Genomic DNA, 14,006 nt, shown 5'->3' on the forward strand with positions numbered 1-14,006 from the left:
TCAGGGCCCCTGGGTCGTTATTCGGCCATGATTACTACAAGTTTAGTTAACTGGCTAGACTAACTTATCAATATATAACTTGTCAGCTGACATGGCTAATTGACTGTCAGCGACTGACAAAACAAGAAAACTGCTGATGTCAAACTTCCGTATTCTATTACTCTTAACAGTAAGTTGAGTTGGCTAAATTATTCAAATGTAAACGACGCTCTTATCCAGAGCAACTTCAAATCAAATTTTATTTGTCACATACACATGGTTAGCAGATGTTAATGCGAGTGTAGCGAAATGCTTGTGCTTCTAGTTCCGACCATGCAGTAATATCTAACAAGTAATCTAACAATTTCACAACAACTACCTTATTCACACAAGTGTGAAGGAATGAATATGTACATATAAATAAATATATGGATGAGCGATGGCCGAACGGCATAGGCAAGATGCAGTAGATGGTATAGAGTACAGTATATACATATGAGATGAGTAATGTAGTGTTGTGACGTTGTATTAGTTAATGTGGCGACTGTTGCTCATCGAATGATTACAAGTTTCTAATTACGTGATTAACTGAATCAAGCAATTATTAACTCATTAACCTGGGGCACCATGGGAAAACTAGTTTTTATTGAGTTTCTATTGCCCAAATTGACTCAAAGAGTATCGATTTTACCACAGCCGCAAATTAACCAGTTGCCTCTAACAGTCTCGTTCTGAACGTCGTATAGCCCGGGATTCTGCACGGACCCGGGTCTCACTAATGAATTCGCACCACACCAATCTTAGTTGAATGTTTATTTACTAAAAAGCTAAAATGATGATAAAAGATACACATACACAAAAACACATTCTAGGCTATTGATTAGAACTTAGTATAACGGGCCAACACACTAAGGCGCGTGTTACCCAAAATGGGGATTTAAAAGAGAGAGAAAGAGAAAGTACACAAGAGGAATATACATTTGGGTGAAATTGTCAGCTTTGCTCATTCTAACCCTAGCCTTGCCCCAAACTGCCGCTGTTTTTTTTTTTTTTTTTTTTTTTTTTTGGGGGGGTGGATCAGCTTAATATTGCGGAAAGAATGTTGCTTCCAATGTAATTGTCTGCATCATTTCCAATCCCCCATATTTTTTGGGGTAAATATATATATCCATTCACGTATGCATACATATACACATATATACATACACATACCTACATAGACATACATACTTTTTTTAAAGAGTATACCTTTATTATTATTCCCCGCAAACCCTACCACCGATCCCCCAATTGGAGTAAACTGATAAACATTTCTGTTTTTACCTTCAATTTATACATCTTATACACATTTTACAGACACAGTCTACTTTATAATAGTTCTCTCTTGTTTGTTCTTAGTCCTTCCTCTATTTCTGTTGTCCATCCAGTTTGGCCACACAAAATATTGACACTTTGGGCCCAATTTGGACATTTTCACTTAGGGGGTGTACTCACTTTTGTTGCCAGTGGTTTAGACATTAATGGCTGTGTGAGTTATTTTGAGGGGACAGCAAATTTACACTGTTATACAAGCTGTACAGTCACTACTTTACATTGTAGCAAAGTGTCATTTCTTCAGTGTTGTCACATGAAAAGATATACTCAAATATTTACAAAAATGTGAGGGGTGTACTCACTTTTGTGATATACTGTACTTTTTGAAAATCTTCCTCTGATTTGTCATCCAAAGGGTCCCAACTATAACATGTAGTGTCGTGTTAGAATCCTTTATATCCCAAAAAGTCAGTTTAGTTGGCGCCATCCATTTGAGTAATCCACACCATGCAAAGAAAGGAGTTCGAAAATCTACCCCTAAACTTTGTTTCAACAAGTCAAAATACGTTTCTATCTACTACTCAGATACTTCTTTCCGTAAGAAATATTATAGTATGTTCAATAGGAAACCGAATTTAGCAGGTTCTTCTTGGCGCGCACAAACATGGATTTCCAAGCCGGTGTATTTGTACAGAAACTGTTGTTTCTTATTCGTTAATCAAGTTACAAGCCTGAAACCTTGAACATAGACTGCTGACACCAAGTGGAAGCCATAGTAATTGCATCCTGGGAGCTAGAATTGAGTGCATTGGCCATTGGAAGAGCATGGTCTCTCTCCAATTTCTTTTATTCTTGTTGGTTTTTCTTTGGATTTTCTCCTGCCATATCTATTGTGTTATACTCCCCTACATTATTTTAACATTTCTACAACCTTCAAAGTGTTTCCCTTCCAATGATACCAATTATATGCCTATCCTGGCTTCAGGGCCTGAGTAACGGGCAGTTTACTTTGGGCACGTCATTCAGACAGGAAGTGGAGAAAAAAGGGGCCTAGCCTGATGACCCCTTAACTTATTCCACATTTGTGCTACAGCCTGAATTGAACATGTGTTAAATATCTCACCCATTTACACACAATAACCCATAATGAAAAAGTGAAAATGTGTTTTTGGAATTTTGGCAAATGTTTTAAATTAAGTACAGAAATATCAAATTTACATAAGTATTCACACCCCAGTCAATACATTTGTAGAATCACCTTTGGCAGCGATTACAGCTGAGAGTCTTTCTGGGTATGTCTTTAAGAGCTTTGCACACCTGGATTGTACATGTTAGTATTTTTATTCTTCAGACTCTGTCTCTGATTGTTGATCATTGATAGACAGTCATTTTCAAGATGATTGAAGTCAACTGTAACTAGGCCACTCAAACATTCAATGCTGTCTTGGTAAGCAACTCCAGTGTATATTTGACGTTGTGTTTTAGGTTATTGTCCTGCTGAAAGGTGAATTTGTCTCCCAGAGTCTATTGGAAAGCAGACTGCACCAGATTTTCCTCCAGGATTTCGCCTGTGCTTAACTCGATTCCGTTTATTTTTATCCCCCAAAAAATCCTAGTCCTTGACGATGACAAGCATGGCCATGATATGATGCAGTCACCACCATGCTTGAAAATATGAAGAGTGGCACTCAGTGATGTGTTGTGTTTGGCCCAAACATAACACTTTGTATTGAGGACATAAAGTTAATTTATTTCCTTTTTTTAAAATAGCAAATAGGTGCAAGTTTTGGAATATTGTTTAGTTCTGTACAGGCTTCCTCCTTTTCACTCTGTCATTTAGATTAGTATTGTGTGGGGTAACTACAATGCTGTTGATCCATCCTCAGTTTTCTCTTATCACAGCCATTAAACTCCAATGGTGACTATCTACCAATAGTTGCCCGAGGCATTGGAAAACCTCCCTGGTCTTTCTGGTTGAATCTTTGTTTAAAAACACTGCTCAACTGAGGGACCTTACAGATGTGTATGTGTAGGGTACAGGGATAAGGTAATCATTCAAAAACCATGTTAAATACAATTATTCCACACTGAGTCCATGCCACTTATTATTTGACTTGTTAAGTACATTTTTACTCCTGAACTTATTTAGGCTTGCCATATCAAAGGGGTTGAATACTTATTGACTCAAGACATTTCAGCTTTTCGTTTCTAATTAATTTGTTAAAATTTCTAAAAACATAATTCCACTTTGACATTATGGGATATTGTGTAGGACAGAGAATGGGCTCTGGTGTAATAGACCAACAGAAACCAACAGATAGCCTGTAGTCAAATGTTCTACATTTCATCAGATGTTTTCACAAGCCTCATGCTTTTCATTTCATTGGATTATACAAGTGGTTTAGGTGATGGGTTGGGTGATCTGCATAATGAGAAATTAGGTTTCCAAAATTGAAACCGTGACCTGAAATAACCTGTATACGCAATGTGTATCATTATGAACCGGCACTGAACATTAGATGAGTCTTTGTGTTCAGGTCAAGTCCTATTCTTCCCATATCTATAAAGCACATCATAATTGTTCTCCACTCCCTGCTTTCTCCTCTTCTTTTCTCTCCACCACCCTCCCCATCCCCTTCTCTGTCCTGTAGCCCTGCATGAGGTCCTGTCCACAGGCAGAGACTGTCTGGTGGCGGGGGACTCATGCTCTAGCGACGAGACCTGCAGCCCACGTCTGCGGACCCTGCGTCAGTGCGTGGCGGGCGACGGCAGCATGAAGCTGGGCCCCGGGGCCCGGAGCCATTGCGCCAACGCTGTCTCAGCCCTGATTTCCAGCCCCCTGCACGGCTGCCAGTGCAAACGGGGCATGAAGAAGGAGAAGAACTGCCTCAGCATCTACTGGAGTCTCCATCAGTCTGTCATACACGGTGAGCAACTTGGCTCTGTCATTTGTATCGGATGGCGGCCAAGTGCATTTATGTAACACAGGTTACAGATTTAACTCTCTACCCACAACACAATCTGGCTGATGCAGCTTAGTCATGATGCCTGGCACACAGTCAGTCATCAGTCACCACACCTGGCGTCACCGTGTAACAAATTACCGAAGGTCCTTGGAGAGGGGGAGTATTTGCTGTATTAACCTGCAGGAGTCATAATAAACAACCACAGGAAATGAACAATGTGCAAGTCCTGTTCATTAGCTCCAGAGGGATACAGTGTCATTGCTGTGTCATATAATGTGTCATTCCGTATCCCTTCAGGACTCAACCTGGTGGAGAGTTACCCTTATGAAACCGCGGAGAGAGACTACAACTCCGTTCGTCTGGCCTCCATCACGGCTGGTAAGTACATGGACCTCGGTTTATTTTGATCTTACCGCAACCTTTTGACCATGACCCAGAGGTTTCATGTTGAAAATAACCCATCTTGTATCTTTTAGGTCCCCCTGGAGGGCAGCCTTAGGCATAGAATAACCTACATTGTATCCTGGAGGCACAGTTAAAAATGACTACATTTAGCATTATAAAAAATGTGATGTTTTGCTTCCAAGCATCTCATTCACATCTGATTTAACATTCCATTTGCAGGAAGATATGTACAGAGGAACAATGAATACCCGTAAATAATTATTTAGGTTTCTCAAGACGTTTCCTACCTTTTAATGGCAATTTCCCCTCAAGACTGATGTATGTCTGAATGTGTTGATTCACTTATAATGAGATTATTGTTTCATGCTTTGGAAATTCAAATTAGGATTGAATGTTCTAAATAGGCTCGAACCATCAAATATATCTACCCATAACATACATATTTGTTTGGTTATTTGAAGAGGTTAGGACTACAGTATGACGGTGTGCCTCCTCAGAGGAAATAATCCAATGCATTCAATCAAAAAATACCACTAACCTTAGAACAAGAGAGGAACCTGATTATCTATCTGTATTGTTTCAACATGTAACACTGATAGGTGAAATAGCATTTACAAAAAATGTTTTGCTTGCTCATTCTCTTATTCTATGATACTGATTCCTAGTTCCTCCTATTCCTTGCGCCAACAGACTCTGAGGCCAACGTGGCGACGGTGAACCGTTGCCTGGACGCAGCCAAGGCATGTAACGTTGACGACCTGTGCCAGAAGCTTCGCACAGAGTACGTCTCTGCCTGCATCAAACCCTTGGCCAAGTCAGGCCTCTGCAACAAGGCCAAGTGTAAGAAGGCCCTACGCCGGTTCTTTGATCGCGTCCCTCCAGCCTACACACATGAGCTGCTTTTCTGCCCTTGCACGGACATGGCGTGCGCCGAGCGACGCAGGCAAACCATTGTTCCCGGCTGCTCCTATGAGGGCTCAGACAAACCCAGCTGCCTCATACAGATGAGTATGTGCAAGGGTGACTATGTGTGCAGGTGAGTTAGAAGCTCTAATAACACAACAACTGTTAATGTGTAATGTACTGCACCTATTTACTTACTTTTCTCTTTTGGGACATAGGCCACAATGAGCTACTACCACTTCTTTCTGTTTTTGGCAACATATTGTGACTCGCTCCCAGAGAGGTTGATCTCTGCCAGCTCATCTCTCACAGCCTTGTACACTCAGTGTAAGACGTATAACACTGGCTCCCAAATGTATTTTCGCTTTTACCGAAAAACTGTTGTTCATATTTATTGTGAACCACCAACTCAACAAACCAATGCTTCAACCCAGTCTTTAGTCATGAGTCTCATGACCCAGACAGTACCAGCTGTGACCCACCAGTGGTGGGGTCGTGACTGATTATTTGGGAACCACATCTGTATCAGGTCAGACAAACCGAACAAGCAATCAACAGTGGTTCAATATTCTACCCCCAAGCTGTCCAACATCGTTTAGAACACCCCTGAGAGTCTGCTGGATAAACACATTAAATATATTAAGCAGATAAAATGTAAGATGGATTAAAGTTATTGCTCATTGCGTTCTCTTGTCATGACCATTATTTCTACCCACCCTTTTTCTGCTCTGTGGCTGTACTAATGATTCTGGATTGTGGAATGAAATAAATAAAATAAACAAATGCCCCTCACAGCAGTATGCCATATAGCCTTACACATAAACTTAGCAAAAAAGAAACGTCTTTTAACTGTCAACTGTGTTTATTTTCAGCAAACTTAACATGTGTAAATATTTGTATGAACATAAGATTCAACAACTGAGAAATAAACTGAACAAGTTCCACAGACATGTGACTAACAGAAAATGTAATAATGTGTCCCTGAACAAAGGGAGGGGGGGGGGGGGGTTCAAAATCAAAAGTAAGTCAGTATCTGGTGTGGCCACCAGCTGCATTTTAATTAATACATTTTTTATTTCACCTTTATTTAACCAGGTATGCTAGTTGAGAACAAGTTCTCATTTGCGACCTGGCCAAGATAAAGCATAGCAATTCGACACATACAACAACAGAGTTACACATGGAATAAACAAAACATACAGTCAATAATACAGTAGAAAAATAAGTCTATATACAATGTGAGCAAATGAGGTGAGATAAGGGAGGTAAAGGCAAAAAAGTCCATGGTGGTGAGGTAAATACGATATAGCAAGTAAAACACTGGAATGGTAGATTTGCAGTGGAAGAATGTGCAAAGTAGAAATAGAAAATAATGGGGTGCAAAATAAATGCAGTAGGGGAAGAGGTAGTTGTTTGGGCTAAATTATAGATGGGCTATGTACAGGTGCAGTAATCTGTGAGCTACTGCAGTGCATCTCCTCCTCGTGGACTGCACCAGATTTGCCAGTTCTTGCTGTGAGATGTTACCCCACTCTTCCACTAAGGCACCTGCAAGTTGCCAGACATTTCTGGGGGGGAATGGCCCTAGCCCTCACCCTCCGATCCAACAGGTCCCAGACATGCTCAATGGGATTGAGATCCGGGCTCTTTGCTGGCCATGGCAGAACACTGACATTCCTGTCTTGCAGGAAATCACAGAACGAGCAGTATGGCTGGTGGCATTGTCATGCTAGAGGGGCATGTCAGGATGTAACCTTCCTGCAGGTTCCACATGAGGGAGGAGGATGTCTTCCCTGTAACGCATAGCGTTAAGATTGCCTGCAATGACCACAAGCTCAGTCCGATGATGCTGTGACACACCGCCCACACCGACGGACCCTCCACCTCCAAATCGATCCCGTTCCAGAGTACAGGCCTCGGTGTAACGCTCATTCCTTTGACGATAAACGCCAATCCGACCATCACCCCTGGTGAGACAAAACCGCGACTCATCAGTGAAGAGCACTCCTGTCTGGTCCAGCGTCGGTGGGTTTGTGCCCGTAGGCGACGTTGTTGCCGGTGATGTCTGGTGAGGACCTGCCTTACAACCGGCCTACAAGCCCTCAGTCCAACCTTTCTCAGCCTATTGCAGACTGTCTGAGCACTGATGGAGGGATTGTGCATTCCTGATGTAACTCGGGCAGTTGTTGTTGCCATCCTGTACCTGTCCCGCAGGTGTGATGTTCAGACGTACCGATCCTGTGCAGGTGTTGTCATGCCTCCTTGCAGCATGCCTAAGGCACATTCACGCAGATGAGCAGGGACCCTGGGCATCTTTCTTTTGGTGTTTTTCAGAGTCCGTAGAAAGGCTTCTTTAGTGTCTTTAGTTTTCATAACTGTGACCTTAATTGCCTACCGTCTTGTAAGCTGTTAGTGTCTTAACGACCGTTCCACAGGTGCATGTTCATTAATTGTTTGTCATTCATTTAAACCCTTCACATATCTTCATTGTGAAGTTATTTGGATTTTTACAAATGATCTTTGAAAGATAGGGTCCTGAAAAAGGGACTTTTTTGCTGAGTTTACTAGTGCGGTACCAAATTCATAGCACAACCCTATCATCCACCAGTGAAAACTATTGCATAAAACATTAATATTTTTTACCATCATTGTAATTTGTGTCCGGCCCTTGCTCACTACTAAACAGTGCTAGTATTGGATCTGTGTAGGTCCCGTCTGGCTCAGTTCCAGTACGACTGCCAACCAGCCGAGTCGTCTGCCAACAGCTGCAAGCAGGGGAACTATGGAGCCTGTCTACTTGCCTACACAGGCCTGATAGGTGGGTACAGAGCCTGAGAGAGCAAATTAAGAATGAGAACGGATTTGAGAAAGCAAAATGAGTGGAGGAGAGAGGGGGTAAATCGATAAAGAGAGAAAAGGAAGTTTTTAAAATTTAACTAGCCTACAGTGTACTGAAAAAGGAGAAAGCAGTTAGAGCGGCAACGAGAGAAGGATGGAAAAGGTAAACTAATGAATAAAAAAACAAAGATTGTCAGGAAATATTTGATTTGGAGTGAAATTAAAGTTACTATTTAAAGGAGCTACAAGTAACAATTTAGCTATAGTATATATATATATCTTTATTGTTTCAAAGTACATCCATAAATAGTTTATGCACTTCTTTCTGATCTTATTATAACCCCAAAAACATCTGCTGCATGGGTGTGAGGTTATGATATTTATGTTTGCAAACTTACGGATGAGAACCAATCATGAAACTGAAAGATGCTGATGTATGTACACACAAGGAAAGTATTTGCCATATGGAGGTGGAAATGCTACATTTAGCTTCTTTAATAGTGTAGGCCTAAAATAAATGAGTATGATTTGAGCAAATCCTATTTGTGGAGGTTTAAAGCAGTATGTACGCTGAGTATACAAAACATTAAGAACATGCGCTTTCCACGACATAGACTGACCAGGTGAATCCAGGTGAACGCTATGATCACTTAATAATGCCACTTCAATCAGTGTAGATGAAGGGGAAGAGACAGGTTTAAGAAGGATTTTTAGACAATTGATTCTTGAGACAATTGAGACATGGCTTGTGTATGTGTGCCATTCAGAGGGTGAATGGGCAAGACAAAAGATTGAAATGGCTTTGTACAGGGTATTGCAGTATTTGACAGGCACACCGGTTTGTGTCAAGAACTGCAACGCTGCAGCGTTTTTCACGCTCAAGTTTCCCGCGTGTATCAACAATGGTCCACCACGCAAAGGACATCCAGCCAACTTGACACAACTGTGGGAACCATTGGCGTCAATATGGGCCAGCATCCTTGTAGAGTCCATGTCCCAACGAATTGAGGCTGTTCTGAGGAAAAAAGGGGAGGGGGAGTGCAGCTCAATATTAGGAAGGTGTTCCTAATGTTTGTTCAGTGTATATACTATATACAGTTGAAGTCGGAAGTTTACGTACACCTTAGCCAAATACATTTAAACTTGGTTTTTCACATTTCCTGACATTTACTCCTAGTAAAAATTCTCTGTCTTAGGTCAGTTAGGATCACCACTTTATTTTAAGAATGTGAAATGTCAGAATAATAGAAGAGAGAATTATTTATTTCAGCTTTAATTTATTTCATCACATTCCCAGTGGGTCAGAAGTTTACATACACTCAATTAGTATTTGGTAGCATTGCCTTTAAATAGTTTAACTTGGGTCAAATGTTTTGGGTAGCCTTCCACAAGCTTCCCACAATAAGTTGGGTGCATTTTGGCCCATTCCTCCTGACAGAAATGGTGTAACTGAATCAGGTTTGTAGGCCTCCTTGCTCGCACACGCTTTTTCAGTTTTGCCCACAAATTGTCTATAGGTTTGAGGTCAGGGCTTTGTGATGGCCACTCCAATACCTTGACTTTGTTGTCCTGCCACAACTTTGGAAGACCCATTTGCGACCAAGCTTTAACTTCCTGACTGATGTCTTAAGATTTTGCTTCAATATATCCACATAATTTTCCTGCCTCATGATGCCATGTATTTTGTGAAGTGCACCAAAGCACCCCCAAAGCATGATGCTGCCACCCCCGTGCATCACGGTTGGGATGGCATTCTTCAGCTTGCAAGCATCCCCTTTTTCCGCCAAACATAACGATGGCCATTATGGCCAAACAGTTCTATTTTTGTTTCATCAGACCAGAAGACATTTCTCCAAAAAGTACGATCTTTGTCCTCATGTGCAATTGCAAACCGTAGTCTGGCTTTTTTATGCTAGTTTTGGAGCAGTGGCTTCTTCCTTGCTGAGTGGCCTTTCAGCTTATGTCGATATAGGACTCGTTTGACTGTGGATATAGATCATTTTGTACCTGTTTCAGACAGCATCTTCACAAGGTCCTTTGCTGTTGTTCTGGGATTGATTTGCACTTTTCGCACCAAAGCACGTTCATCTCTAGGAGACAGAACGCGTTTCCTTCCTGAGCGATATGACGGCTGCGTTGTCCCATGATGTTTATACTTGTGTACTATTGTTTATACAGATGAACGTGGTACCTTCAGGCGTTTGGAAATTGCTCCCAAGGATGAACCAGACTTGTTGAGGTCTACACATTTTTTTCTGAGGTCTTGGCTGATTTCTTTTGATTTCCATGATGCCAAGCAAAGAGGCACTGAGTTTGAAGGTAGGCCTTGAAATACATCCACAGGTACACCTCCAATTGACTCAAATGATGTCCATTAGCCTATCAGAAGCTTCTAAAGCCATGACATAATTTTCTGGAATTTTCAAAGCTGTTTAAATGCACAGTTAACTTAGTGTATGTAAACTTCTGACCCACTGGAATTATGATACAGTGAAATAATCTGTCTGTAAAAAATAGTTGGAAAAATTATTGTGTCATGCACAAAGTAGATGTCCTAACCGACTTGCCGAAACTACAGTTTGTTAACAAGAAATTTGTGGAGTGGTTGAAAAACGAGTTTTAATGACTCCAACCTAAGTGTATGTAAACTTCCGACTTCAACTGTATGTCCTAATATGCCGTACACATAAGGACCTCAAGGCAGACTCTGAAGTGTAAAGGCTGTTATTACGCTTTGAGAAGTGTCTTTGATGAAATGTAGACTTTGTTTTATGCACTCGCTCAAAGATTGGCCATTTTTCTTTAATGCTCTCGAAAAAAGAGCACAAGCGACCTAATACATTTCAAGAGCTTCCTGTGGTGCCCTTCAGCAAACAAACAACCAGTTGGCATTTTCATTCCTGGTCTGTATTTATTAAGCACTTAAACTCTCCATTTCAAAACTTGGGAGAGAAATGGCACACAATAAACACTTCCAAAGAAAGCGCAAATTAAAGTGTCTTTGACTCCATAAAAACGAGCAACAGACAGCTGGCAAGAATTACCCTCAACACACTTGTACTCATAGCTGCATTTTTGCTCATTTCTTAAATAACATCCCCACTCACATTGTGCGATTGAACAGTGAATTGCAAATAAGGTTCATAAATGTTTTAGGTTACATAACAGTCTTATAACAACAAGTCTTTCGAGGCAATGAATATTTGATACTAAACTGAGAACATATTGTTTCTGCAGGCAGTTCGATAACTCCCAACTATGTGGATAACTCCACATCTAGCGTGGCCCCATGGTGCTCCTGCTCTGCCAGTGGAAACCAGAGAGTAGAGTGCTCCGATTTCCTGGAATACTTCACCAACAACGTCTGTCTCAGTGAGTGGCTCCCATCAAGTCATCACAAAAAGCAGTCTCCAGTGACTTAGCCTGTATCCCAAATGGCCTAGTTTTAACTAGGTTCCATAAGGCTCTGGTCAAGAGTAATGCACTATTTAGGGAATAGGGTGGCATTTGGGATATAGGCTTAGTGTAGGGTTGTGTTCACTAGGCACACAATGGAGGAAAACGGCCCAAGGTACTATCTGAACTATTGGAAACCTTTTGCTATGGCATTCCCTAATGAGCATGGTACACTACCCAGGTTTATAGGGGAGAAGAACAAGAGCAACATCTTCTTGTATCTCAAGATGCCCTATTTCTGTAAAATATTGTTCTGTATATTCCAATGGTAAATTATATAGGACGATTTACTCCATGAGTTCTGGGGATTTTGCCCTTTAGTTTTTTGTCATGTCTCTCATATGCTGTCTCCCTTTGAGGAATGATTTATCCAACATCTCAAAAACAACAATTTGGTTTTCCATTACGATAATTGGTCTACATAACAATGCTTTTGCAATTATTCTACAAAAAACCTTCACAGAGCTCCCATTGAAACCATGCATCATTTGATTTGTCTAATTATCTGTTAGATTGAATGCAGCTTTTCTCTTATTTCCAAATGTTATTTATTGGATGATGTTACTCCTCGATCATCCTAGCCTATTTGCATTGAATAGCTGTGCCAAAGGACTACAGCAAATTGGGCTCACAAGGAGAAGTCATTTGACTAGGGGAAAATTTGATGCAATGAGGCAGATATGTCCCACAGCAGTTAGTTACCTGTAGGCTCAATAGCAGTGAACAATTGTGTTAAATAGAGTTATCCCCTCTGTGGGACAATTACCAGTCAGAGTATGATCTTGTGCTTTTTTTCTCTCTCTCTCTTCCTTTCGCTTTCTCGCTCCTCTCTCTCCCTTTCACCCCTCTCCCTCTCTCATTAATCATCCCCTTCATGCCTTATCCTTGGTAATTCCACCTGGATGTTCAGTGCCTTTCATGAGTGAAAAGGAAATAGAATCACAGGGCTAACCTAAAGTAATAACATATTTATTCATTCACCCCTCCATCTTATTGGCTTATGCATAAATACCCATTTCAACAGTTGATGTAAATATTAGCTGATAATATGCAACTTGTATAAAGTTCCTTATGGAGACCATTTGTGTCGATTACAGACTTACCCATAATAGCACAGTAATAGTAATGTTATTACATGTAATGATTGTAATATCTCATGTTGGGAGACAAGCTAGTTTAACCTTCTGATGGTTTTAAGCAAATGTGTGATGTGTTCATGATCCATCTTAGAAGATGAGGAGCTTCATGCATCATTGCGGGTGACTCACTCACCCTGACGGTCATCCATTTCTATTCCAATCTTGCGCATGCCCTTTCTAATAATTAATCGTTCTTATTATTGACTTTGCTACAGTGTTTTCATCTGACCTCTTTAAACAGACAGGGGCTATCTTCCTCCCGGGTAAATCTAGTGCCATCAGATAGCAACCTGTCCTGTGGCCTCTCCTCTCCATGACAAAAAAGGACACAGAGCGAGGTCTCAGACTTGCCACTAGTCTGTGAGCTAATGAGAGGATGTGGAGAGGCAGGTGCAGTTGGGGAAACATGAAGAGAATACCAAGTATTTTTCTTCTCCACTGAGCAAATCCAAATTGGTCCTAGCCGAGCCGCTCAGGCAGAATGCAGAATGAGTCCTGTGCAGTAATTGAATGTGGGCGTGATTGTAAATTCATTAAGACGTATCAGGTCCATTTCGGGAGCCTCAGGTTAATTGTCTTCTCTTCTCACACTGTGCCTTTTCTCATCTTGTGAAACAGGGAATGCCCTCCTGGCGTTTGGGAGCGGGACAGACGTGATGCCCACGTCCAGCAAATCGGGACACCTCAGCCCAGCCACTGGCAGAGAGAGCCATGCCATCAACCTTCTGCCTGCTACTGTGGAGACCACACAGAACATTCCGGAATCAATTATTCCAACACAGGTGTGATTGTCTCGCTGATTGTTTCATCAGGGTCAGAGATAAAATGTAATATAATAGTTTTTCATTTGTTTGTACAGCATTTCGTCTACAGAAAGAGTTGCCAGGAGTTGATACCTTTTGCCGGTTAATTTCAGGGAGGTTATAGTTGCATATTTAGAGGACTCCCACCCGATCACCTTTGACATATTGTTTTGAAATTTCTGAATGATAATGCATAGCTTAGT

The 14,006-nt window shown here is 41.2% G+C and overlaps 1 protein-coding gene across 2 annotated transcripts in view; it reads left to right on the plus strand.

The window, feature by feature from the left end:
• The window catches only part of LOC129822856 (GDNF family receptor alpha-4-like), a 92,592-nt gene that overhangs the window by 74,295 nt on the left and 4,291 nt on the right, over positions 1-14,006 (plus strand). For both annotated transcript variants that reach the window (XM_055881323.1, XM_055881332.1), the window contains 6 exons: positions 3,945-4,220; positions 4,557-4,637; positions 5,355-5,700; positions 8,276-8,385; positions 11,643-11,777; positions 13,619-13,782. In XM_055881323.1, the coding sequence (XP_055737298.1) occupies positions 3,945-4,220; positions 4,557-4,637; positions 5,355-5,700; positions 8,276-8,385; positions 11,643-11,777; positions 13,619-13,782 (1,112 nt within the window). The remainder of the gene's footprint in view (positions 1-3,944; positions 4,221-4,556; positions 4,638-5,354; positions 5,701-8,275; positions 8,386-11,642; positions 11,778-13,618; positions 13,783-14,006) is intronic.

Source organism: Salvelinus fontinalis, chromosome 2, assembly GCF_029448725.1.
Source record: "Salvelinus fontinalis isolate EN_2023a chromosome 2, ASM2944872v1, whole genome shotgun sequence".
NCBI classification, from domain to species: domain Eukaryota; kingdom Metazoa; phylum Chordata; class Actinopteri; order Salmoniformes; family Salmonidae; genus Salvelinus; species Salvelinus fontinalis.